At 39.7% G+C, this 25,165-nt stretch overlaps 1 protein-coding gene across 1 annotated transcript in view; it reads right to left on the minus strand.

Annotated features, from left to right (window-relative positions):
• Positions 1-25,165, minus strand: part of CRYBG3 (crystallin beta-gamma domain containing 3) — a 120,921-nt gene that overhangs the window by 4,584 nt on the left and 91,172 nt on the right. Inside the window, exons 18-19 of the mRNA XM_082625910.1 lie at positions 11,820-11,959; positions 8,216-8,339 (exon numbers count right to left, since the gene is read on the minus strand). Coding sequence (XP_082482036.1) covers positions 8,216-8,339; positions 11,820-11,959 — 264 coding nt within the window. The remainder of the gene's footprint in view (positions 1-8,215; positions 8,340-11,819; positions 11,960-25,165) is intronic.

Genomic DNA, 25,165 nt, shown 5'->3' on the forward strand with positions numbered 1-25,165 from the left:
ACCTTATATATATAAGAAAACAGGTGTGACCTTCACAGAGGACAGTTCCAATTATGTTAGGACCAAACATCACAGTTTTAATCCATTAACTCAAGCAAGGTACTAATTACCCTTATTACACACTTGTAGTCTGACTCCTCTAATTATACATTAAAACACTGATATGCAGTATAAGTGCCTTAGTCACTTCCTAATTCCCAAGCTCAAAGAGGATCACATTTTAATGATTCCTGAATTTCTAAACAAGAATATGAACTAAAGCAGTGCCAAGAGCTTTACCAAAAAGGAAACAGGACCCATAATACTGTTTTAGAAACCTAGAATTCCTTTGCTGCGTTTCAAAGCTGTGGCCTAAATAACCAAAGGGAAAATAATCTATTAAAATATTATTTTGAAATTAAACGTTTAACCAGGAATAATTTCCCAAAGCACAATGCAAGGAGAATAATATATAATGTTAATTGTCAAAAAACTGTAAAATCAGAGGCCACTGTTCTAGCTATTCTTTATCTCAGGACCCTGAACAATAGGCAGAGACATCCTTCCCCAGCAAGGAACCCCCTTTCAAAAGTGAAGGAAATGTTCTCAGCATCCAACTTGGCTTCTAAAGTTTCTAACAACATGGGATTAAGCGTTATTATATAGTCGGTAAAAGCTAAACTGAAATCCCACTTCAGCCGTGCCTTTTCCCCACGGCTTTTCAGGGCGGTTACCCATCATCCCACGTGACAGGACTGAGGAATAAGCAAGATGTGAGGGTCAAGAAATCCTGTACCACACACTCTGCCAAGAAAGTGCACTGATGTTTAGTATCCCTCAGTCAGGCATCTCTGGTTCTCTCAAAGGACATCGTGAATAAAGAACCTTTCAAAATAAATGTGTTACCACAGCAATATGAGCCACGTGTTGTGTCAGTCTCTTATTTAACCCTCACGGTGATACTGAGAGGTAAGCAATGCGATCACTGTGTCACCAGTGAGGAATCTGAGGTGCCAAGAAATGAAGTGACTCACCCAAAGTCATACTGCTTCTGAGTGGCAGAGCTAGGATTTGAACCAACAGAACCAGAATGGTAGGGATGAGCGCGCGCGCGCGTGTGTGTGTGTGTGTGTGTGTGTGTGTGTGACAGAGCGAGAGAGAGAAGGGGGCAGCAAGACCAATCATTAGGGTAACTTTATTGGCTACCATTTATTTACCACTTAGATCTGAAAATCAGAGCCTCGGCATTTATACCCACTATGCTACCTACACTTGCTCAGTGCCTGAAGTATATGGTACCACGCTGTAAATGCTTCTCTTATTTTGGAGGAAAGTAGGGTGTGGTTGTTTTAAGAACACAGATGTTAGAGCATAACAGGTATGGGTTCAAATCCTGGTTCTGACACTTTTGCCAATCTGCTCTCTCTCTCAGCCTTATTTTTCCTTCTAGAAAACAGGAATACAGTTGACCTTTAGACAATGCAGGGGTGAAGGGCACCAACCCTCTGCGCAGTTGAAAACCTGAGCATAACTTATAGTCGGCCCTGTGCATCCTTGGTTCCACATCTGTGGATTCAACCAACCTTGGATCACTGTATAATGTAATGCTGTAGTATTTATTGGAAAAATTGGAGTATAAGTGGACCCACGTATTTCAAACCCATGTTCAAGAGTCAACTGTAATAACTCCTACCCTAAAGGACACACACACACACACATCACGTCTTCTTTATCCATTCATCTGTTGATGGACACTTAGGTTGCTTCCATATCTTGGCAATTGTAAATAATGTTGCTATGAACATTGGGGTGCACATACCTTTTTGAATTAGTGTTTTTGGTTTTTTTGGATATATACCCAGGAGTGGAATTGCTGGGTCATATGGTAGTTCTATTTTTAGTTTTTTGAAAAACCTCCATACTGTTTTCCACAGTGGCTGCACCAATTTACATTCCCAAAAGCAGTGTACAAGGGTTCCCTTTTCTCCACATCCTCGTCAACATTTCTTTTCTGTCTTCTTTTTTTTTTTTTTTTTGCTGTACGCGGGCCTCTCACTGTTGTGGCCTCTCCCGTTGCGGAGCACAGGCTCCGGACGCACAGGCTCAGCGGCCATGGCTCACGGGCCCAGCCGCTCCGCGGCATATGGGATCCTCCCAGACCGGGGCACGAACCCGTATCCCCTGCATCGGCAGGCGGACTCTCAACCACTGCGCCACCAGGGAGGCCCTCTGTCTTCTTTTTGATAATAGCCATTCTGACAGGTGTGATGTGATATCCCATTGTGGTTTTAATTTGCATTTCTCTGATGGTTAGTGATGTTGAACATCTTTTCAGGTGCCTGTTGGCCATCTGCATTTCCTCTTTGGAAAAATGTTCAGTTCTTCTGCCCATTTTTAAATCAGGTTGTATGTTGTGTTGAGCTATACAAGCTGTTTTTATGTGTTGTATATTAATCCCTTAAGTCATATCATTTGCAAACATTTTCTTCCATTCAGTAGATTGCCTTTTCGTTTCGTTGATGATTTCTTTTGTTTTGCAAAAGCTTTTACGTTTAATTAGATCCCATTTATTTTTGCTTTTATTTCCTTTATTTTAGGAGATGGATCCAAAAAAATATTGCTGTGATTTATGTCAGAGTGTTCTGCCTATGTTTTCCTCTAGGGGTTTTATACTATCCAGTATTATATTTAGGTCTTTAATCCATTTTGCATTTATTTGTGTATATGGTGTTAGAGAATGTTCTAATTTGATTTTTTTATGGGTAGCTCTCCAGTTTTCCTAGCACCACTTATTGAAGAGACTGTCTTTTCTCCATTACATATTCTTGCCTCCTCTGTCATAGAATGACTGTAGGTGCATGGATCTATTTCTGGGGTCTCTATCCTATTCCGCTGATGTAAGTGTCTGTGTGTGTGCCAGTACCATAATGGTTTGATTACTGTAGCTTTGTACAATAGTATAGTCTGAAGTCAGGGAGTGTGATGCCTCCAGCTCAGTTCTTTCTCAAACTTGCTTTGGCTATTCGGGGGTCTTTTGTTTCCATTATACATTTTAAAATTATTTGTTCTAGTTCCTTGAAAAATGCCATTGGTATTTTGATAGGGATTGCATTGAATATGTTGATTGCCTTAGGAAGTATGGTCATTTTAACAATACTGATTCATCCAATCCAACAACACGGTAAATCTCTCCATCTGTTTGTGTTGTCTTCAATTTCTTTCATCAGTGTCTTAAGGTTTTCCAAATACAGGTCTTTTGCCTCCTTAGGTAAGTTTATTCCTAGGTGTTTTTTTCTTTTTGATGCAATGGTAAACAGGATTGTTTCTTTACTTTCTTTTTCTGATAGTTCATTGTTAGTGTACAGAAATGCAACAAATGCCAGCATATTAATTTTGGATCCTGCAACTTTACTGAATTCATTGATGAGCTCTAGTATTCTGGTGGCATTTTTAGGATCTTCTTTGTATAGTATCATGTCATCTGCAAACAGTGACAATTTTACTTCTTTCCAATTTGGATTCATTTTATTTCTTTTTTTGTCTGATTTCCGTGGCTAGGACTCCCAATACTGTGTTAAATAAAAGTGGCAAGAGTGGACATCCTTATCTTGTTCCTGATCTTAGAGGAAATTTTTTTAGCTTTTCATCCTTGAGTATAATGTTAGCTGTGGGTTTGTCATATATGGCCTTTATTATGTTGAGTTATGTTCCCTCTGTGCCCACTTTCTGGAGAGTTTCTATTGTAAATGGATGTTGAATTTTGTCAAAAGCTTTTTCTATATCTGTTGAGATGAACATATGTTTTTTTATTCTTTAATTTGTTGGTGTGGTATATCACATTGATTGATTTGCAGATACTGAAAAATCCTTCCATCCCTGGGATAAATCCCACTTGATCATGGTGTATGATCCCTTTTAATGTATTGTTGGATTTAGTTTGATAGTATTTTGTTGAGGCTTTTTGCATGTATGTTCATTAGTGATACTGGCCTGTAATTTTCTTTTTTTGTGAGATGTCTTTGTCTGGTTTTGGTATTGGGGTGATGCTGGCTTCAGAGAATGAGTTTAGAACTGTTCCTTCCTCTGCAATTTTTTGGAATAGTTTCAGAAGGATAGGGGTTAACTCTTCTCTAAATATTTGGTAGAATTCACCTGTGAAGCCGTCTAGTCCTGGACTTTTGTTTGTTGGGAGTTTTCCAATTACTGATTCAATTTCATTGCTGGTAATTGGTCTGTTCATATTTTCTATTTCTTCCTGCTTCAGTCTTGGGAGATTATACCTTTCTAAAAATTTGTCCATTTCTTCCAGGTTGTCCATTTTATTGGCAGATAGTTGCTTGTAGTAGTCTCCTATGGGCCTCTGTACTTCTGTGGTGTCAGCTGTAACTTCTTTTTCACTTCTGATTTTATTGATTTGGGCCCTCTCCCCCCTTTTTTTTTCCTGATGAATCTGGCTAAAGGTTTATCAAAGAACCAGCTTTTAGTTTCATTGATCTTTTCTATTGTGCTTTTAGTCTATTTCATTTAGTTCTGCTCTGATCTTTATGATTTCTTTCCTTCTACTAACTTTGGGTTTTGTTTCTTCTTTCTTTAGTTGCTTTAGGCATAAGGTTTAGGTTGTTTGAGATTTTTCTTGTTTCCTGAGGTAAGCCTGTATTGCTGTAAACTTCCCTCTTAGAACTGCTTTTGCTGTTTCCCATAGGTTTTGGATTGTTGTGTTTTCATTTTCATTTGTCCCTAGGTATTTTTTTATTTCCTCTTTGATTTCTTCAGTGATCCATTGGTTGTTTAGTTGTTTAGCCTTGTTTAGCCTTCACAGGCTTGTGTTTTTTGCAGTTATTTTCTTGCAGCTGATTTCTAGTCTCATAGCATGGTGGTCGGAAAAGATACTTGATATGATTTCAATTTTCTTAAATTTACTGAGGCTTGTTTTGTGGCCTAGCGTGTGATATATCCTGGAGAATGTTCCAGGTATACTTTGAAAAGAATGTGTATTTTGCTGCTTTTGGATGGAATGCTCTCTATACACCAATTAAATCTATTTGGTCTAATGTGTCACTTAAGGTCAGTGTTTCCTTATTGATTTTCTGTCTGGATGATCGGTCCGTTGATGTGAATGGGATATTAAAGTCCCCTACTATTATTGTGTTACTGTCAATTTCTCGTTTTACGTTTGTTAATATTTACCTCATATATTGAGGTGCTCCTATGTTGGGTGCATATATATTTACAATTATTATGTCATCTTCTTGGATTGATCCCTTGATCATTATATCGTGTCCTTTGTCTCTTGTAACAGTATTTTAAAGTCTTATTTTGTCTAATGTAAGTATTGCTACTCTGGCTTTCTTTTGATTTCCACTTGCATGGAATACCTTTTTCCAAACCCTCACTTTTGGTCTGTATGTGTCTCTAGATCTAAAGTGAGTCTCTTGTAGACAGCATATATACAGGTCTTGTTTTTGTATCCATTCAGCCACTCTGTGTCTTTGGTTGGAGCATTTAGTCTGTTTATATTTAAGGTAATTATCGATATGTATGTTCTTACTGCCATTTTGTTAACTGTTTTGGATTTGTTTTTATAGGCCCTTTTCTCCCCTTTTTTCTCCTTTTGTTCTCTTCTAATGTGATTTGATGACTATCTTTAGTATTATGTTTGGATTCCTTTTTCCTTTTTGTGTGTATATCTGTTGTAGATTTTTGGTTTATGGTTACCATTAGGTATTTATATAGCAGTCTATATATATAAATGATTGTTTTAAGTTGCTGATCTCTTAATCTCAAATGCATTTTAACTAGCCTCTATTTGTACTCTCCTCCCCTTATGATTGCTGTTTTTGATGTCATGTTTTACACCTAATTGTTTTGTGTATCCCTTAACTGCTTATTGTGGATATAGATGATTTTACTTTTGCTTTGTAACCTCCCTACTAGGTTTGTGTGTGGATGATTTCCTACCTTTACTGCTTGTTTGCCTTTACTGGTGAGCTTCTTCATTTCATAATTTTCTTGTTTCTTGTTGTGGCCTTTTTTTTTTTTGCCTAGAGGAGTTCCTCTAACATTTGTTGTAAAGCTGGTTTGGTTGTGCTGAACTCTTTTAGCTTTTGCTTGTCTGTAGAGAGTTTGATTTCTCCATCAAATGTGAACAAAAACCTTGATGGGTGGAGTATTCTTGCTTGTAGGTTTTTCACTTTCATCACTTTAAATATATCATGCCACTCCCTTCTGGCCTGCAGTTTCTGCTGAAAAATCAGCTGATAGCTTTATGGGAGTTCCCTTGTATGTTATTTGTTGCTTTTCCCTCACTGCTTTTAATATTCTCTCTTTATCCTTAATTTTTGTCATTTTAATTACAATGTGTCTTGGTATGTTCCTCTTTGGTTTAATCCTGTATTGGACTCTCTGTGCTTCCTGGACTAGAGTGACTGTTTCTTTCTCCAGGTTAGGGAAGTTTTCAGCTATTATGTCTCAAATATTTTCTCAGGCCCTTTCTCCTGCTCTTATCCTCCTGGGACCCCTACAATGTAAATATTAGTGTGCTTCATGTTGTACCAGAGGGCTCTTATACTGTCCTCTTTTTTTTTCTCTTTTCTTCTTTTGTTTAGCGTCAGTGATTTCTACTACTCTGTCTTCCAGCTCACTGATCCGTTTGCCACCTACCTCTTTGAGAGGCTCTCCAAGACCAGCAGGTAGGTTTGGCCCAGGTTCTTATCAAATTACTGCTTTTTCCCTGGGCATTGTGTATGAGATTTTGTTTGCACCGTTTAAGAGTGACATCTCTATTTTCTCCCGTCCTGTGGGGCTCCCGAAATTAAGCCCCACTGGCGTTCAAAGCCAAATACTCTGGGGGATCGTCTTCCTGGTGCAGGACCCCCAGGCTGGTGAGCCCAATGTAGGGCTCAGAACCCTCACTCCTTTGGGAGAATCTCTGCAATATAATTATTCTCCAGGTTTTGGGTCACCCACTCAGGGGTATGTGATTTGATTATATTGCAAGTCTGTCCCTCCTACTCGTTGTGGTTCCTTCTATGTGTCTTTAGTTACAGAATGTCTTTTTTGGTAGGTTCCAGTCTTTTTCATCGATGGTTGTTCTGCAGATCGTTGTGATTTTGGTGTGCTTGTGAGAGGAGGTGAGTTCAGGGTCTTTCTAGTCTACCATCTTGGTCCCTCCCCATTTTGCAGTTTATATTACTGCTTTGAGTTGGTTGTATTTTTTACCCAACAAAAATGGAAGCTCCAAGAAGGCCAAAATCATGTCTACCCTTAAATATCTTCCATAATTTTTCTGCATAATGTCAAACATTCACTTATCCATTTATACATTCATTCCTTCATTAAACAAATAGTCCTTGAGTTCCTACAATGTGCCAGACATTGTGACAGGGTAGAGTAATAAGCAAAATATGCACAGCCCCTGCCTTCACGGGGCTTCTAGTAGAGTGAGAAAGCACCCAGTCCAACAACAACTATGTCATTACAAACTGCAGGCAGTGTCTTGTAGAAAAAGAACCAGGTCTTTAAGGATGTAGTTTGGATTTAGAGAGAGAGTGAAAGAGGCTTCCTGGAGGACCTGACACTACAGATGAACTTAGAAGGAGAAGTAAGAACTAGCCAGGCAAAGAATGAGGGAAGAAACTTCTAGACAGAGGGCAGAGTCTGTGTTAGTGTGGGAAAACACTCTGTGCACTGGTGCATGTGACAGCCATGCGTGTGAGTGGGAGGTGATGAGAGATGAGGCTGGAGAAGCCAGGGGGAGCCAGATCACACAGGACACGTTGAAGAGATTAGACTATATCCGAAGTGCAGTGGGAAGCTTTTGAATAGAAGACTGACAAGCAGTAGGTGTGCAATAAATACTATGTTAATTAAATTGCCAGGATCCATCCTGAGTATTATGTAAGTGGGGGGAAAAAGCCAAGTACTTAGGAAGTAAAACTAGTGCACTCTCAGAGTTCATTCTTCTTTCCACTGCTTGCCACAGAGCTTATGATACTTATTTTCCCATGAAAAGGCAACAAGGTCAATAAGACTCTGGACTCAAAGCGAAAACCCAGTGCTGACCTTAGGTACAATTTTATGAATTAGTTAAAATCTATAAAATCCCCATCCTAATCAGATCCTCCTATAACATAAATGGCAAACTAAATTAAATGGTCCATAGTTCAGATGCTGTGTTTTTTGACATTTCTACTAAGAAATGGAGCTATTTTGGATCGTACGGTTCTCTTCTCCTTACCTGCTTCATAGGACGGAGGGAACCAATTGTTTTCCATCCACTGAATGCTGTCCAATTCGGGATCTCATTAGGCTTGAGTAGGATTTGTCTTCCTAAGAAATTGGATCCTTCATAAACTATCCACCTATACGAGAACAGGAAAGGAAAAAAAAGGGATGCTTAAAACAGAAAGCAATCTCTTAACAAAAATACCTCTTACTATACCATATAGGGTTCCTTCTTTAAAACCTCCAGGATTGTAGACTGTTTTTAAGAAAAAACATTGTGTAATTGTATATTTTAATGGAAAAAGCAGGGAGGACTAGGAGAAAGCCCACTGGACTGTGGCTTTGAGAAGATTTAGATTCATCAGGAATCTGGTTTTCTTACTTCCAAAACAAGGTTCCCTCCAGCTTTAGAATTCTTTGTTCCTTTGATAATACCAAGTTTTTTTCCTAACATTTTAACATTCAGAGATAGATCGTAATTCCTCCCTAATTACCCAGTTAAAAACGACCTGTTTCCTCTCCACTCTTAGGCTCACTGTCCCATGTCCCTCACAGCCTCTCTGGACAGCTCTGGTGACCTCTGCAGACACACCTCCTTCCACAACAACTCCTAGCAAGGGCTACTTAAAATTATCCACAGAAATCTGGTCTGAACTCTTTTACTTCAAGGTCTAGCTCCTTTGCAAATACTTCTCAGGACCCCAGGGGCCTTCAAATCGGGCCAAGTTAAAGTGTGCAGGGCCTCAAGGTGAGCGTCTTGAGCCTGGAGACTCATCCAGTGGCACACAGTCATGCCCATTCCTTTCCGGATTGGCCTCGGCTGCTTCAGCACCACAATGGCAGGTTGAATGCTTGTGACAGAGGCAGGATAGCCAACAAACTGAAAAGACCACCTGGCCCCTACTGAAAAGGTTTGCTGAGTCCTGCTTGAGGTGGCTATCAAGCTAAGGAGAATAAGCTGGGACTGCCAAGAGGATCTGAAATTCTCAGCAGGACTCCAGGTCATGGCATATGGTGCTTTCAGAAAGTAGGCATGAAGACGAGGTGGCTGCCTTGCTTGGTTCAGACGAAGCCTCCTGCTCTCACAGCCAAGATCAGGCTTGGCCAAATCATGAATGGATGAACAAGGCATATGACCTTCCCTCCACCCCTTCTTGCCAACACAGTCTAAACCATCAGGTTGGTGCAGAGTCAGGACAGCATGACCATGGAAAGGCTGAGCTACCTCTCCAGCTGTGCAGATTCTTTTTAGACAGGCAGGGATGTCTCAGTTATAAAACCCAGGCAAGGTTTCAATAAACTATACCTCATTATATATTAATCTAATGAATTTCTCAGTTGAAAAGCATTAACTTGGCCCCCATTAGCACCACAGATCAGAGATGTGGCATAATACAGGGATTAAACAGAACAAAACTTGTCACTGAGGGCAGCTGGCTGTGCATTAAGTGGTATTCTGGGAGCCACCTGTAGCCTAGGAAAACCTTCAGACAGCCTTCACTAGTCCTTACTCCATGTACCAATTCTCTTTTAAGAGAATTCAGAACAGCGAGAGGAGGTACATAATAAACTAAAGAGAAGCAATAAGAATGTTAAGGTAAAATGGCACCAGTTTTCTACAAAAGAGTGAAATAAGCTCGTGAGAAATTTCCAGAAGTGAGTCAATAACTATCAGTTCCACTTAGAAATGTAAAGAAAAGAAATGTATAAAAAAGATGTGAGGGGCCTCCCTGGTGGCGCAGTGGTTGAGAGTCCGCCTGCCGATGCAGGGGACGCGGGTTCGTGCCCCTGTCCGGGAGGATCCCACATGCCGCGGAGCGGCTGGGCCCGTGAGCCATGGCCGCTGGGCCTGCGCGTCCAGAGCCTGTGCTCCGCAACGGGAGAGGCCACAACAGTGAGAGGCCCACGTAATGCAAAAAAAAAAAAACAAAAAAAAAAACAAAAAAAAAGATGTGAGGGGGCTTCCCTGGTGGCGCAGTGGTTGAGAGTCCGCCTGCCGATGCAGGGGATGCGGGTTCGTGCCCCGGTCTGGGAGGATCCCACGTGCCGCGGAGCGGCTGGGCCCGTGAGCCATGGCCGCTGGGCCTGCGCGTCCGGGGCCTGTGCTCCGCAACGGGAGAAGCCACGGCAATGGGAGGCCCGCGTACCGCAAAAAAAAAAAAAAAAAAAAAAAAAAAAAGATGTGAGGGACTTCCCTGGTGGTGCAGTGGTTAAGAATCCACCTGCCAATGCAGGGGACACGGGTTCGATCCCTGGGTCCAGGAAGATCCCACAACTACTGAGCCTGCACGTCGAGAGCCCATGCTCCGCAACAAGAGAAGCTACCGCAATGAGAAGCACGTGCACCGCAAGGAAGAGTGGCCCCCACTCGCCACAACTAGAAAAAGTCCGCACGCAACAATGAAGACCCAACGCAGTCAAAAATAAATAAATAAAATAAATAAATTTAGTATTAAAAAAATGCTGTGAAAGTCCTATATCACAGGGATGTAGAATTCAGTTCAGAGTTAGTTAAGTGGTAAATGATATACTGGAATATAATATAGGGATTATTATGCTTAGAGAGAGTAAATCAATTTATGTTTAATAAACATCAAACCATGTGAAATGCTTTGCAGAAGAAAGTTTAAACTGCTGTACACGTGAATGATACAGAAACCACTTATTATAATAGTTAACTCAGTTTTCAAATCAACTTATAGTCTCAGCTTTGTCTTTCATTATTCCCAGATAGTTTAACAAGGAGAGTTGATTATCACACAATTTCAGAGTCATAAGACATAAAAATAGGCATCTTTATATTAATCATTGAGAGCAATGTGTGTTCTTTCAGATGACTTTTGGTACCTAAACACCAAAGGTACAGGAGGAGGGGCAGGCTGACAGCCACTCTCAGAAATGGCCTGAGATGTAGATTTTCTAGAAAGCATTAGAGCTTCAACTTCAGGACCCCTCCCCTGCAGGCCACTTACCATTTCTGTTCTGAATAAATTTGCAAGTTCATACCTAATTTATGTACCCATCATTTTTCATTTAGTTTCTTAGAGTCATCTCCCTAGATTGTAGAAGTGCAGGCCCCGCAAGACCTGGATCCACCCTGACTGACATCCTGAATGAACAGCAACGCTGGTAGGTGGGCTGGGTCAGCCAGGACATCCAGCCTGAAAATAACTGCCTTGGAGCAAACAGCTCTAGAATAAACAAGATGTCAAATCAAAATATAAAAAAAACCTATTAGTTTTAGTCACTTGTCATAAGCAGGCAATGGTCTCAACCAGTCAAAGTTGCTGGTTTAATTAGGTTTCTTCTGAAAGGAAAGTGGGCGCAAATTGTTAGGGTCATCTGGTCCACCTTCTCTAGGACACGTTCTGAACACATGGCAGCCCTTCTCTCCCAGCAGGCTCTTCTCCCAGACCACTGCCTGCTACTTCATACTGGACACAGTCCACTGTCTTCTCTTATTTGAGAGAAACTACTATTATTACATGGAGAGAGAAGAGAAGGAGTAAGAGTACCATCAGACCAAGTAACAGCAGCAGTGGGGGAGTAAAAAGCAACTGTGCAACTCTGTCCTACAAGAGTGACTGAAGCAGGCCAAGCCCTTGTCCCATACTTACAGTCCACTTTTTACCCACACGGACTGGGTGTAGAAGTGCAGGTCCTTGTTCAGAACAGAGTTCACAGCCTCTTCTAGATGTAACTCTCTCCCCTCGCAATGTTCCAGAGCAAAAAGGCTAATGGAGGGTTCTTCAAAAACCTAACAGCACAGAAAAGAGAAAACATCACCATACACAGTGGCCACACCTCAGTGACATCCCAGTTAGAACGCAGGGTACCCTGGATCCACTGTTGCATATGCAGTTTACTGCTCTACCCTCTGATGGCCTTATAGTCAAAGCTGCAGTGGTGAGACTAGATTCCATAAATAAGTTTTATTCAATTTTTTTGTAAATTAAAATTGAAGCTTTAAAAAAGGAGTCTTGCTGTCATAATAAAAATGGAGACCTGGTTCCAATCACATATTAAGGTCTGGTTGTGCTGTAATACCACATTTTTGGTCCAGCCAATGCTGGCCATAGAATAAACATAGAATGGAACAGCACTCTCATCTCCCAGGAGGTCACAGCAGCAGTCACTGAGAATACAAGACTTCTTGGCTCTAGGCTCTTAAGTATTCCCCCAACCCTCATGTCAGACAAGAATAGAATCAACTTTGCTCTCATTCATTGGTATATACAAGACACCATGGTAGGCAAGTTTGGGGGGATGAGAAATCAAAACAAGTCACCATCCTTATGTTTGGGGCGTTACTAACTAGAAGCTAAACTAGGAGAATTACACAGATATTGGAACGTAATCCAGGGCAGAGAAAGATATGCCCTATGAAAGTACCCAGTGGAAGCCCAGACTCTTTTTAGCAGAAGGGTGTAGGAATCAAGGAAGCTTCACAGACATGGTGGTATAGGAGCTCAGCCTCAAAAGATGCCATGGATCTGGAGAGGCCTATGGAGAATAAAGGGAAGGCACTCTGTGCAAAGAAGGGAGACAGAAAGGCACGGGCCATGTTAGGGAAACAGCAGGCAGACCTATGTAGCTAGAACACAGAGTCCAACAAGAAACAGTGCCCAGTGCTCTGGCTGTTTGCTACTGTGTATTGAGTTGCCTGCTTCTCCTTTACACTGACAGGGCAGAGACAGATTTATTGCCAACAGGGAGTCCTTGAAGGCTTTTGGGCAGAGGAGTAGGAAGGGGCTGAACTATGTGTAAGTTGGTACATGAGAAGCAGAGCACTGGGGGCAGGGACTGTGGACGTTCAGAGAACAGTAAATAAACAGTCCAGCAACCGCTCTCACAAGTGGCCTGCAGATATACTTGCAGAAGAGCAAAATGACTGATCAAAGTGTTATTCCTGGCAGCGGTGTTTGGAATGGCAAAGGACAGAGAATGACTTAAATGTCCATCAAGTGGGCACGGGTTAAGTGAATTGTGGAGGAGTTCTATACAGCTGTACAAAAGAATGAGAATGTTATGAAAGATCTCTAAGATATGTTCTTTAGTGGCAAAGACAAAGTTAAGAGTAGTGTAGAAGAGCATATTTCTTACGCTGCCATTTGTGTAGAGAAGGGAAAATTTATGTACACACACACATATATAACGTGTGCTTTATACACATTAACATTTTCCTTAAAAAATCAATATAAAACTACTCCATGGTGAATGTGTCTGTCAGGAAACTAGGATCTGAGAAGATAAAAGGCCCAAGTGGGAGCGAAGTTTTTCACTGCATGCCTTTTGGTTCCTTTTGGATTTTTGAATCACGGAAATATTTATTCAAAAATTTAAATTGGTAATTATTATGCTTATGTTTGCATGTAAATGTATTTGCATATATTTTTCTTCCAATGGACTTCAGAAAACTTATCTGGCAACAACATGAGTGAAGAAAAGAAAGAATGCAAGTATCAGTACAGGGGAAGAATCCTCCAGGCCAAAGAAGAAGAGTCAGACCTAAAACAGGAGGTGGTGGTGGTGGGGGGGCGCGTTGGAAGGTTAGGATTGGCGAATAAGGGATGACCAGGAAAACTATCGCAGCGATGAGAAAGACCAAGTGAGACAAACAGATAGAATGAGAAAGTGAGAAAAAACATGTGCGAGAGTGTGGCTGGGGGCACGGCGGTACACAGTCGACCCGTGAACAACAAGGGTTTGAACTGCACGGATCCAGTTGTACAGGGATTTTTTTCAATAAATACGTACTACACAGTCTGAGGTCGGTTGAATGCTTGGATGTGGAACCACGGAAATGGAGGGCCACCAGTAAAGGCACATGCCAATTCTCAACTGTGCGCAGGGTCGGCACCCCTAACCCCCATGTTGTTCAACAGTCAACACTAATTGTAAGAAAATCTGGAGAGGAAATATGCCCCGCAGCTAAGAACTTATATTGAGAACTGGAGGTTTGAAGGTTGAGATAGAGGCAGGATAATCCTAACAGAAATGTCCAATGAACACTGGACCTTCTGATCTGGAGTTCAGGGAGAAGATCGAATGTAGGGATGATAATCTGGGAACTCTCAGAATCTGGGTAATAACTGGAGCCAGTTATGGGTAAGAAAACGGAAATGACAGGAGGACAGAAGTGCGCTGACAAACGAAGGCGGTGGTGATGAAAGGCAGGCCTGTGGAGGTGACTGAAGAACGAACTAGGAGAGAGGAGACAAAGGAGGACATATCACAGAAGTAAAGGCGAAAGAAAATTATAAGCAAGAGTTGGCCACAGTATCAAATACTTTTGCAATGTCGAGGAAGAGGGTGACTGCGATGAGGCTGATTGGGTTTGGCGATCAGGGGGCAGCTGGTAACCAATGAGAGAGCTCACTGAGCCACATGCAGGAGATAAGGCGCAGAATCTAGGCTGCAAGGGCTGATGAATAAGCAGGAAGAGACTGTAGACAGGGCATACAGGCTATTTTTTAGAGAAGTTTGGTAAAGAGGAGGGAAATTGGCGGCTGGTCCACATGGCAGGCACGGTGGAAGGTGGCAGCATAACGGGAAGAATCTGAATGACGCAAGACAAGAGGGGTGGTTCTAGGGAAGAAGGCGGAGGTGCAATCCACTGTCCCATCAGTGCAGACCCCTGACTGGAATCAGTCCATGAGGAAAAGGATCGCTTTGAAAAGGATGAAATATGCTTCCTCTGAAATACAAGGAAAGATAGAAAAAGGATGCCGAGAAATTTCCAGGTTTCTAAAATAGGTAAAACGTGTTGTAATTTTCTCTTTATGTTATGTGGCAAAGGTTGCCTGTGGATCACGGAAGGTGTGAAGCACTGTCCAACGGAACTTTCTGCAGTGACAGCAATATTGTATATCTGTATCTTCAGTATGGTAGCTACTAGTCATACATGGCCATTGAGCATTTGAAATGTGGCTCGTGTGACCAAAGTGAATTTGTTTTATTTAATTTTAATTAAAAAAGCTACATGTGGGGCTTCCCTGGTGGCACACTGGTTGAGAGTCCGCCTGCCGATGCAGGGGACACGGGTTTGTGCCCCGGTCCGGGAAGAACCCACATGCCGCGGAGCAGCTGGGCCCATGAGCCATGGCCGCTGAGCCTGCGCGTCCAGAGCCTGTGCTCCGCAACGGGAGAGGCCACAGCAGTGAGAGGCCCGCGTACCGCAAAAAAAAACCCCACAGAAACTACATGTGGCTAGTGCTATGGTATCAGATAGTGCAGATTGAGGGGTTAGAGGATGCTGGAAAAGAAGGTAAGCATCACTGTGTGCAGTGAGACGGTAGCTAAGCATAAAAACACTGCCCGGGAGCACTGATTTTCCTTCAGTAAACAACATAAACTGGGTCAGGAATGGAAATTCATCTCAAGCCACTGAGTTCCTGAGTGACTGCAGACAAGATCAGGCTTCTCTTCTGCTCTCTGCAAAATAAAAATTGGAAGCATCCCAACAATTTATAGAAGAAATGTCCTTATAGGAGGGTCCAGAACAGCAGCAGTTTAGAAATGCAGCCGATAGCAGGCTCTAAATTACCCACTAAAATTGGTGACTGAAAATTAGTGGACAGTCAAAATCCACAGAGAAGCCCCTGACTTCATTGCTGGCCTTTTCCCAACATTCTCACCCTTAAGCTAATAAAAAAGCATTTCAGCTTACCTCCACTTGCTGAGTTACCAATTAGTAAGGAAGGGCGGCCAGGCAAGGAGCCTGGACTGGGCTCAGGATCAACCATCAGCAACACCCTCCTCAGTAAAGAGTTTGCTGCGGTGAGAGTGGCACTTACATTACAGGCACTTACCGCTGACAGGAGGTAATTGTTTTGTATTCCACAGGGAAAAATTAAAATCTTATGTGAGGATATAACTTAAATGCTAAGTGATATTCTAAGAAAATAGGTCCTGTGTACATTTTTCATCTTCCTTTTGTGGAATGTCCACAAAGGCGTTTTTTATTTTATTTTATTTTTTTAAAGGCATTTTTTTAAAAGACTACCATTATCACTCAAATTGCATCAAATTCACTCCCCATTTCAAAGACAATCTAGCAATTCTATATCAAGAAATTTATCTTACGATAACAATGCAAAATCTGATGGAGGGGATCTCAAAAATTGTTTTAAAAATGATCATACAGGGGCTTCCCTGGTGGCGCAGTGGTTGAGAGTCCACCTGCCGATGCAGGGAACGTGGGTTCGTGCCCCGGTCCGGTAGGATCCCACATGCCGCGGAGCGGCTGGGCCTGTGAGCCATGGCCACTGAGCCTGCGTGTCTAGGGACTGTGCTCCACAACGGGAGAGGCCACAACGGTGAGAGGCCCGTGTACCGCAAAAAAAAAAAAAAAGATCATGCAGGAAGATTGAGAAAAAAATTGCAGAAAATGACTGAAGATATTTTTATGAGTTTACATAAATCAGTAAGGATCCTCTAAGAGACCCAGTACATAAATGGGCAAAAAGAACACAAACCAACAGCATTAACCAAGGAGGAAACATGACTAACAGGCATGGACAAACCTCCCTCCTTTCCATGAACAACAACGAGATATCATCATGTGGTCCCATCTATCAAACTTTTCATTTGTGAACATCTATTGTTTCTGAGCTTAAAGTCATTCCCTCTTTAGAGGTTTGAGATATATATTTAACTTAACTTTTCTCTATTTAAATTATTTTTACTTAAATGGTCTTAATTTATAAATACACAGTTGATCCTTGAACAACATGGGTTTGAACTGTGCAGATCCACCTGAACGTGGATTTTTTTCCAATAAATTTAGTATCTGTATTTTCATTTTACAGTTCTTTAAATTAACTAAGTGTTGGGGAAAGTCTGTGTTCATTAGAGCTCACAATATATGGAATCAAAAGAACTGGGTTCGAGTCCTGATTCTATCCAAATTGTTTCACCTTCCTGCCCTTGGGTGAGACATTTATCAATTCCTTTGTCTTGAGGCAGAAATAGTACATAGATTTTCCACTGCCTATAGAGGGTGGAGATGGGGAGGTTAGCACCCCTAAACCCCTGTGTTGTTCAATGGTCAACTGTACTTAAATTCATAAATGTACTCGATTTATAAATGTACCTAAAGGTTAGGAAGATTAGGAAGGCAATCATTCAGAAATAAACAGCACTAAAGAACTATGTTAAAATTTTATTTTTCTGATACATTTTCCAAATATGAAAGTAGGAAGAGTATATATACACTATTAACAGTCTTTAAAGCTGAAGATGACAGAGTAATCTGAACTTTCCAAGGACAACAGAAGCCACCAGAATTTAATTACAACTTGAGCTCTACAAATCTCTTGGCCTCAGTCCATGCTAACTTAGAAGACAGCCAACCATTTGGGGCCAAAGGCTCTTAGGTGTCAGCAGGAAAAGGACATTCCTGCCGTGTGAAGTCTAAGCCATGCAAAGAGGATACAGCCTCTAAAAGGAGGCTGTGGTTAAGAAAGGAAAAGAATACTTAAACTGTATAAATGAAAAGAAAACATCACTCCATCAACTAAAATAATATTTTAAATGACAATAATAGTAAGAACTAATATACATGACACTTAATATGTGCTGGGCATCATATATACATACACACACACAAACTATATAGAAGGGATTGTGAATGGATGGATATATATATACATGTGTGTATATATACATATACATATATATCCCAATTTTTTTAACCTAATTCATTTGGCAACAAAATCTGATCTGAATAAGTAAAAAACTATAATATTTATCCAACTTGTGTAGCCATGATTATATTTTGCTACAGCAACAGAAATGTGTTTAATTATGGGGCGTTGCCCAGAACATTTCTGGGGTTATTGTCTTATATGCTATCTATGAACCATATTACTGTTTAAAATGTGAAAAGTTCCAAATCCCAAAATACATTCATGTTAGGAATTGTAGAATTGTATTCACTCCTTTAATCCATGCAACTTTCCTTTGACATGGGTACCATTATTATCTCCACTTTACAGATGAAGAATGAAGGCACAGGTCACATACAGTAAATAAAAGAGCTGGCATTTGAAACTAGACAGAATGGCCTCAGAGGCTGTGTTCTTAACCCCTCCACTATAGTTCTAAAATGTTTTAAGTAATTTTATCATGTAGAATATTTTTGATTGGCATGTGTGACATTACCTGAAGCAGTTGACTTCATCTTGCTCATCTGGGTAATATCTATGACCCCATTCTTACCTATCCCATCAACTTAGCAAGTGTGTACACCATCTAAATTTGAAGCTCTGAGACCTGGGTATAGGTACTCTGCTAGAAGAATTACATTTATATGAACACATCTTCAATATATATTGGATAAAATGTTTAAATCTAACTACTAATTTTTGACATTTCTTAAAACTATACAGACTTGAATATGAGCTTGAATAGTATTTAACAATGGGGGTGAATTAGTTTCCCTAATCATCAATTGCATGAGTTTGCAAGATGGTAAAGAGAACATGTGTACTTTATACATTTTTTTTCATTATTTTTTTATCCATATAGCAAGTCTTGGAGGTGGAATGAAGTCTGTTAAATGGTCTTTTCCTAATTTTAAAGACGAAGCAAATATTGAATTACATTGGTTAGCTCAGTGTCAACATGAGACCAAGACTTCAATTTTTCACTCCAGGGAGTACATAAACTATAACTTGAAAGCACATAGTCAAAAGATTTTTGAAATGGAAATATGTTGGGGTCCTAGAAGCATGGTTTGTGTAATCACACAGAATATCTCTAGTTAGAGTCTGTGTTAGACTAAAAGGGGGGAGTTGGCGGGGGTGGGAGAGAGACCTCTGACAAAAACATAATGAAAGGGAACATCCCATTCAAAGACCACATTTATTGGAGAAAAAGAGGCCATTCTGGAAGTGAGAACAGAGGTGAAAATTACTCGGACAGTTTATTGACTATTAATACTAAAAACAAAGCATCTGATAAAATTTTGCCTTACTTCTCATTGCTTAGAAGAAAGAAGAAATTATTCAATTTAGCAAACATTTCTGAATTTTTCTTGCATGCCAGATAATTTGCCAAGTGCCTGGGATACTTAAACAAGTTCAAACACTGAGATGGAAGGAAGCTCTTGAGCTCTGATCTCTAACAGGAAGTATCCAAAACTTCCTTTCATGGTATACAAAGCCCTTCACGTTCTGATCTCCAAAGGGCTTTGCAGCCTCATCTGCCAGAGTAACAAAGTTAGCTATCATCTCTACTGCTTTTTAGCACTTTACATCCTTATCTGCCTTAACCAGATCTTCACTCTGAGGTATTTCCAGTTGCCAAGTCCAGGGGAATTCTTCTGTCCCATATCATCTGTCTCTGACATTTCCACCTTCCACTTTTTCCTGGCTCTTTCCCTTTGGGCAGTAAACATGCTCATTTATTTACATACAAAAAAAAAAAAAAACCCCAAAAACCATAGAGACCTGTACATTAGCATTGTATAGTTCTTTGAGTTTCAAATCACTGCTTGTATGGAAAAGGTGTTGATATTACCTTAGGATTATGTTAGTTGGTTAGACTCTAAATATAACATGTTATTTTATTTTAAAAATATCTAAGCAAACAGCCACTAAGAACAGCCATATCTGTATAGCCCAACAATATCACTTCACCCTAATCTTTGCCAAGTGAACCATGGCTAAAAAACTATGAACAACTAGACTGAATTCAAGGAAAGTAACCATAATGTGCACCTCAAATACCATTCCAATCCAGAGAAATACCAAACAGTGTGCTGGCAAAAACGTATCTGCAGTGATGAAAATTTAATAGAAGGCTCATAAATCTCTAATGAGACTCTAATCCGGAATCTTCTAAGTTTGGCCCATTTAAAACAAAATCACATAAATACTTTCAGTCTTATCAAATCTTGATGTTGCACAACAAATATTAATTCTTGTCTATGAGCTATTATAATATTATTGAGTGTTTTCATGTGCTAAAGGCTTCATATGCACTAGCTCATGTAATCCTCATTTTAGTCGATGAGAAAGGTGAGGCATAGAGTGATCAGAAACATGCCCAGGGTCACTCAGCTAACAAGCAATGGTCTGTCAGACTCTCAAACCAAACTCTTCTCCAGTGAACTGTAATGCCCCTCATAAAAGCCTCTTTCACTTGGCTTAGAAAATCAGTTTCATCACAGGCCTACCTTTCTAACTGATCTTCTTCCTTTAAAAAAAAAGTTATAATACATTTCAAAAAGAATAAATAATATCTAGATGATCATGTATCTAGCACCCAGAAGTAATACATTTGAATTTTACTATATTTATATCAAATTGTATAAACAAGTAAAAACATAACATGTACAGATGAATTTTAATTTTCCCCCCTCCCTAGAAGTAACCACTATGCTGAAGTTGTGAATCTTTATACATCCTTTGTTTTTAAATTTCACAGAAATATATCTTACTGTAACATTCTTAGTAACACATGAACCTCACTTAATATATTATATTTCCTTTTATGATTGTGCTGTACTATAGTTTGTTTCATCCATCAATGCTGCAACAAACATCCTTATTTTCCCTTATAGCAACTGATACTCCTTCCACTAGCTTTGTCCGAATAATTCCACTTCTCTGCCACCAAACTAAGCTTTGGTATTGTCAGATCTTCCAATGTTTGTACCTAAAGTAAGGTAATGCTACCTAATTACTATTTTATTGATAATTTGCATTTACTGGATCACTAGTGAGGTTTAACATCCTTTGTATGTTATTAGCCATTTTCTCACATTTATGAACTGCCTATTCATAGTCTGCTGATTTTTAAAATAGGTTTTCTTTTTTTTTCAGTTGATTTGAAAGAGTTCTTTTTATATTCTATACATTAAACCTTTGTAGCTTGTAAGGGCTGAAAATATATTCTCCAGTCTGTGGCTTGCTGTGGTAGGCTCAGTAATTAATGTTCCCCCCACCACCAACCAAAAAGAGGTCTACATCCTAATCCTGGAACCTATGAATATGTTAGCTGATATAGTGGAAGGGACTTTGCAAATGTGATTAAGAGTTAAGAATCTAGAGATGGGGATATTTGTCTGGATTATCCAGATAGACCTAATATAATCACATAGGTCCTTATAAGAGGGTCAGAGACAGAGGATAGAGAACAGAATTTGAAGTGATAAACTTTGAAGATGGAAGAGGGCCATGAGCCAAGGAATGCTGGGGACCTCTAGAAGCTGGAAAAGTTAAAGAATCAGATTCGTCCCTAGTGTCTCCCAGAAGGTATGCAGCCTTGCCAACCCCGTAATTTTACCCCAGTAAGACCTATTTTAGACTTCTGACCTCCAGAACTGTAAGATCATTTCTGTTGTTTTCAGCACTAAATTTGTGGTAACTTGTTACAGCAGCAACAGGAAACTGATACACTTGCCTTTTACTACTGACTTGTATGTTTTGCGTTTAAATCCATCCTACTCCAATAACATTAGCATAGTTTTCCATATTTTCTTCTGTTTTTTTCTTCCAGTTTTATTGACACATAATTGACACACAACACTGTACAGGTTTAAGGTGTACAGCACAATGATCTGACCTACATACATTGTGAAATGAGGACCACAGTAAGTTTAGTGAGCACTCGTCATCTCATATAGATACAAAATGAAATTGGAAAAAATTGTTTTTCCTTGTGATGAGAACTCTTAGGATTTACTTTCTTAACAACTTTCTTATATAACATATAGCAGTGTTAATTCTATTTATCATATTACAAATTACATCTTTAGTATTTATTTATCTTATAACTAGAAGTCTGCATCTTTTGACTAACTGCCATCCAATTCCCCCTCCACCACCTCCCACTCCCTGTTAACCATAAATCTGACCTCTTTTTCTTTTTTTATTTTTGACCTCTTTTTCTATGAGTTTGTTTGTCTGTTTGTTTTTGAAGTATAATTGAACTACAACACCATGTTAGTTCCTGGTGCACAATATAGTGGTTCAATATTTCTATACATTCCAAAACAATCACCGTGAAGTCGAGTTGTCATCTGTCACCTTACAAAGGTATCACGTAATTACTAACTATATGCCCGGCACTGTACATTTCATTCAGGTTTGTTTTTCACATTTAGGTTGCCATTAATCCATCTGGAGTTTATTTTTGGTGTTTGGAATAAAGCAAGATTCAAATGGTATCTTTTTCCATGTAAAGGGCCAACCGTCTTTCATAATAGTCCCACTGAAATGCTATTTCTGTCACCTTCCAAATTCCATTATTCATGTAGGTCAGTTTCTATGCTCTCCTATCCCACTCTTCTATTGGTCTCTCCTTGCACCAATACTCACTACCTTAATTATTACTGATGAATAATGCAATATCTATATTTGGTAGGACAAGTGATCCTGCCTATTGTTCTTAAAAATAATCTTGGCTATTTTGAACCCCTATCTTTGCCAAATTAATTTTAGAAGGAGCTCGTCATGTTTTACCACCACCCCTGCAAAAGACAAAAGATTCTGTAAGCATTCTGCCTGAAATTTTATTAATTTGGGGAAGACCAAAATATTTACAATATTGAGTCTTTTCATCTATAAAATCTCTCTCCATCTTTTTATGTCCTTCAAGAAAGTTTTTACAATTTTCCTCATAAAGAACTTACTTGCATTATGTTAGATTTATTTCTAAGTATCCTATATTTTAATTGATATTTATCTTGTAATTGGCAACTTTTAAAGATTTCATATTAATCCTAATAACTTGTCTGTGGATATTCTTGACAATTTTGTTTCTTCCTTTATACCTTTTTTGGTTTTAATCTTATTAAAGTGCCTAGGACTCCAAAATAATGTTGAATAGAAGTGGTGATAGTAGAGATCATTGTCTTCTGCCTGAATTTAAAAGGAAATGCTTCAGATATCCCACTTGGAAGTATGATGTTTACTGTAGGTTTTTGTTGGCCTTCATGTTCAAAATGTACACAGTAGTTACTGCTATTAACTATATATGAGTTCATCTGAAAATTTAAAAGTAACCAAACTCCTCTACACTTTATAAAGTCATTGCTTCCTTTCATCTGTGGCTGGATTTACAGTCCTCTTCTATTTATAGCTGTACCCCTCCCTTATTCATTACTCTTGCACAGAATGAATTATTGTCTCGCCAATTCTTATTCTACCTTTTAAGATCATTTATGTCATCACAGTCATAAATTTCATTTGAACTTTTTCTACAACCTCTTGTTACAATGCTTCTTTTGCTTTGCCTGCTTATAGCTACCAGGATTGGATTATACTTCAAAGGAGGCCAACTTCCATGCCAAGCCACCATGGAGACACTAAAGAAGTAATGGGAAGACTGCTGCTCCCATGGAAACGCAACAAAAGCAGGTTACCCCACACACTACTAGACCAATCTTAAAAAACATTTTACTTAATGTTCCCCACCCACCTCTAGCCCCTCATCAACTGTTCTGGGGACTGTTATTTGGCATAACCTTATTGAAAGCTAACATACCATCTTATTCCCTCAGACCATGTGAGGCCTAAGACTGGACACATTGCTTTTCATGTCCAATTAGAAATATGCCCAGGATACTTATTCTGTTGAAGTGGAGGCTGTCAAAGATGTAAAAATACCTGTTCTAACAGTTTTTTTTACAGATGAGTTAACTGAGGTCAAAATAAATTAGGTGATTTGTACAAGGTCACACTAGTGAAAAGCAGAACTGTAAACTATGCTCGCAGCTCCTTTCACAGTAAAATGACTGCAAATTATGCATCCATGGACCTCTAGAATGTAACATATGTCTGCACAGATAGAAATCAGCCTGGAGCAAACTGTCATTTGCAAGACATACTGATCTTGTATGAAGATGAAGTGTTAGGATTCCTCAATACTATACCATTATGACACTTTAACACTAAAAGTCACAGCATGTCTGGGAATGCCAACTACAAGCAACACCCTCATAATTCTGCAGTTTTAACTAATAAAAGCAAAAATCAAAAATTTAGCTCATATACGTGTAAAGTTAACTCAACTGGACGTAACATTTCCCACAATGAATCCAGAATCACACTGGATTGTGGCATGAGCAGTAGTATTAACCAATCTATAGAAAAAGGCATATCAATTCCTAAGTAGGAACACAGTAGGGGGACAGGACTGTGAAAGTAATCAGAGAAGCAGGATAGATACAGTGTGTCTAGAATTTTCCAAGGAAAGGAGACACAGAATCTGGAGAATGCAAACAACTGGGGAGGTGGGGTGGTGGAGTCTCTTTTGTGGGTAATATTAGCCCAGGTAAACTACTCAAGACATCTACCTAATTTTATCCAAATCTTAAAATGTCTGATGACTAATTCCATTTCCTGGGTTCTTCCAGAGAGGCAGAAAAATGCCCAGGACAGAATTCTCAAGTATTCTAGCCACTAGAATCCACCTACTACAAATTACCAGGTTGGCCTTCTGGTTTACCTATCAATCTCCTAGGTCTGATCAACTCAGGGTTTCAGGGCCACCAGGGTGAAGCATGGTTGACTTCACCAAGGAAATGTTACCTGTTGAGGCTGCCGCCTGGTCAGCTTGCAGATCTTTACTGGGATGCTCTACGTCACCCCATATTCCTTCCATTTCACCACCAAACCTACTGCCTAAACATGGCTTCAACAAAGACCTTTCAGAGATTCAAAACATACCTGGTAAAGGCATTAAGAAAACTTATATGCTCTCCTTACATAAACTGAATACACTCTTTAATCAGTTCTTGAAGTGAAAAGGCTATAGCTCTCAAATCCTTTCCAAGAGGCACCTTCATCTACACTGCCTGGATTCCACAGGACCAAACCAGGGACATGCAACTGCATAGTTCAACTTATGTAGAGATGTTTCTTTTCTCTGTCTGTATTTTTACTCCTAATTTTAACTATTTATTTTTGACTTCATGAATGTGGAAGAAATGTAACTGCTCAAACAAAAATAG

Source organism: Mesoplodon mirus (assembly GCF_964341445.2).
Source record: "Mesoplodon mirus genome assembly, chromosome: 6".
Lineage (NCBI taxonomy): Eukaryota > Metazoa > Chordata > Mammalia > Artiodactyla > Ziphiidae > Mesoplodon > Mesoplodon mirus.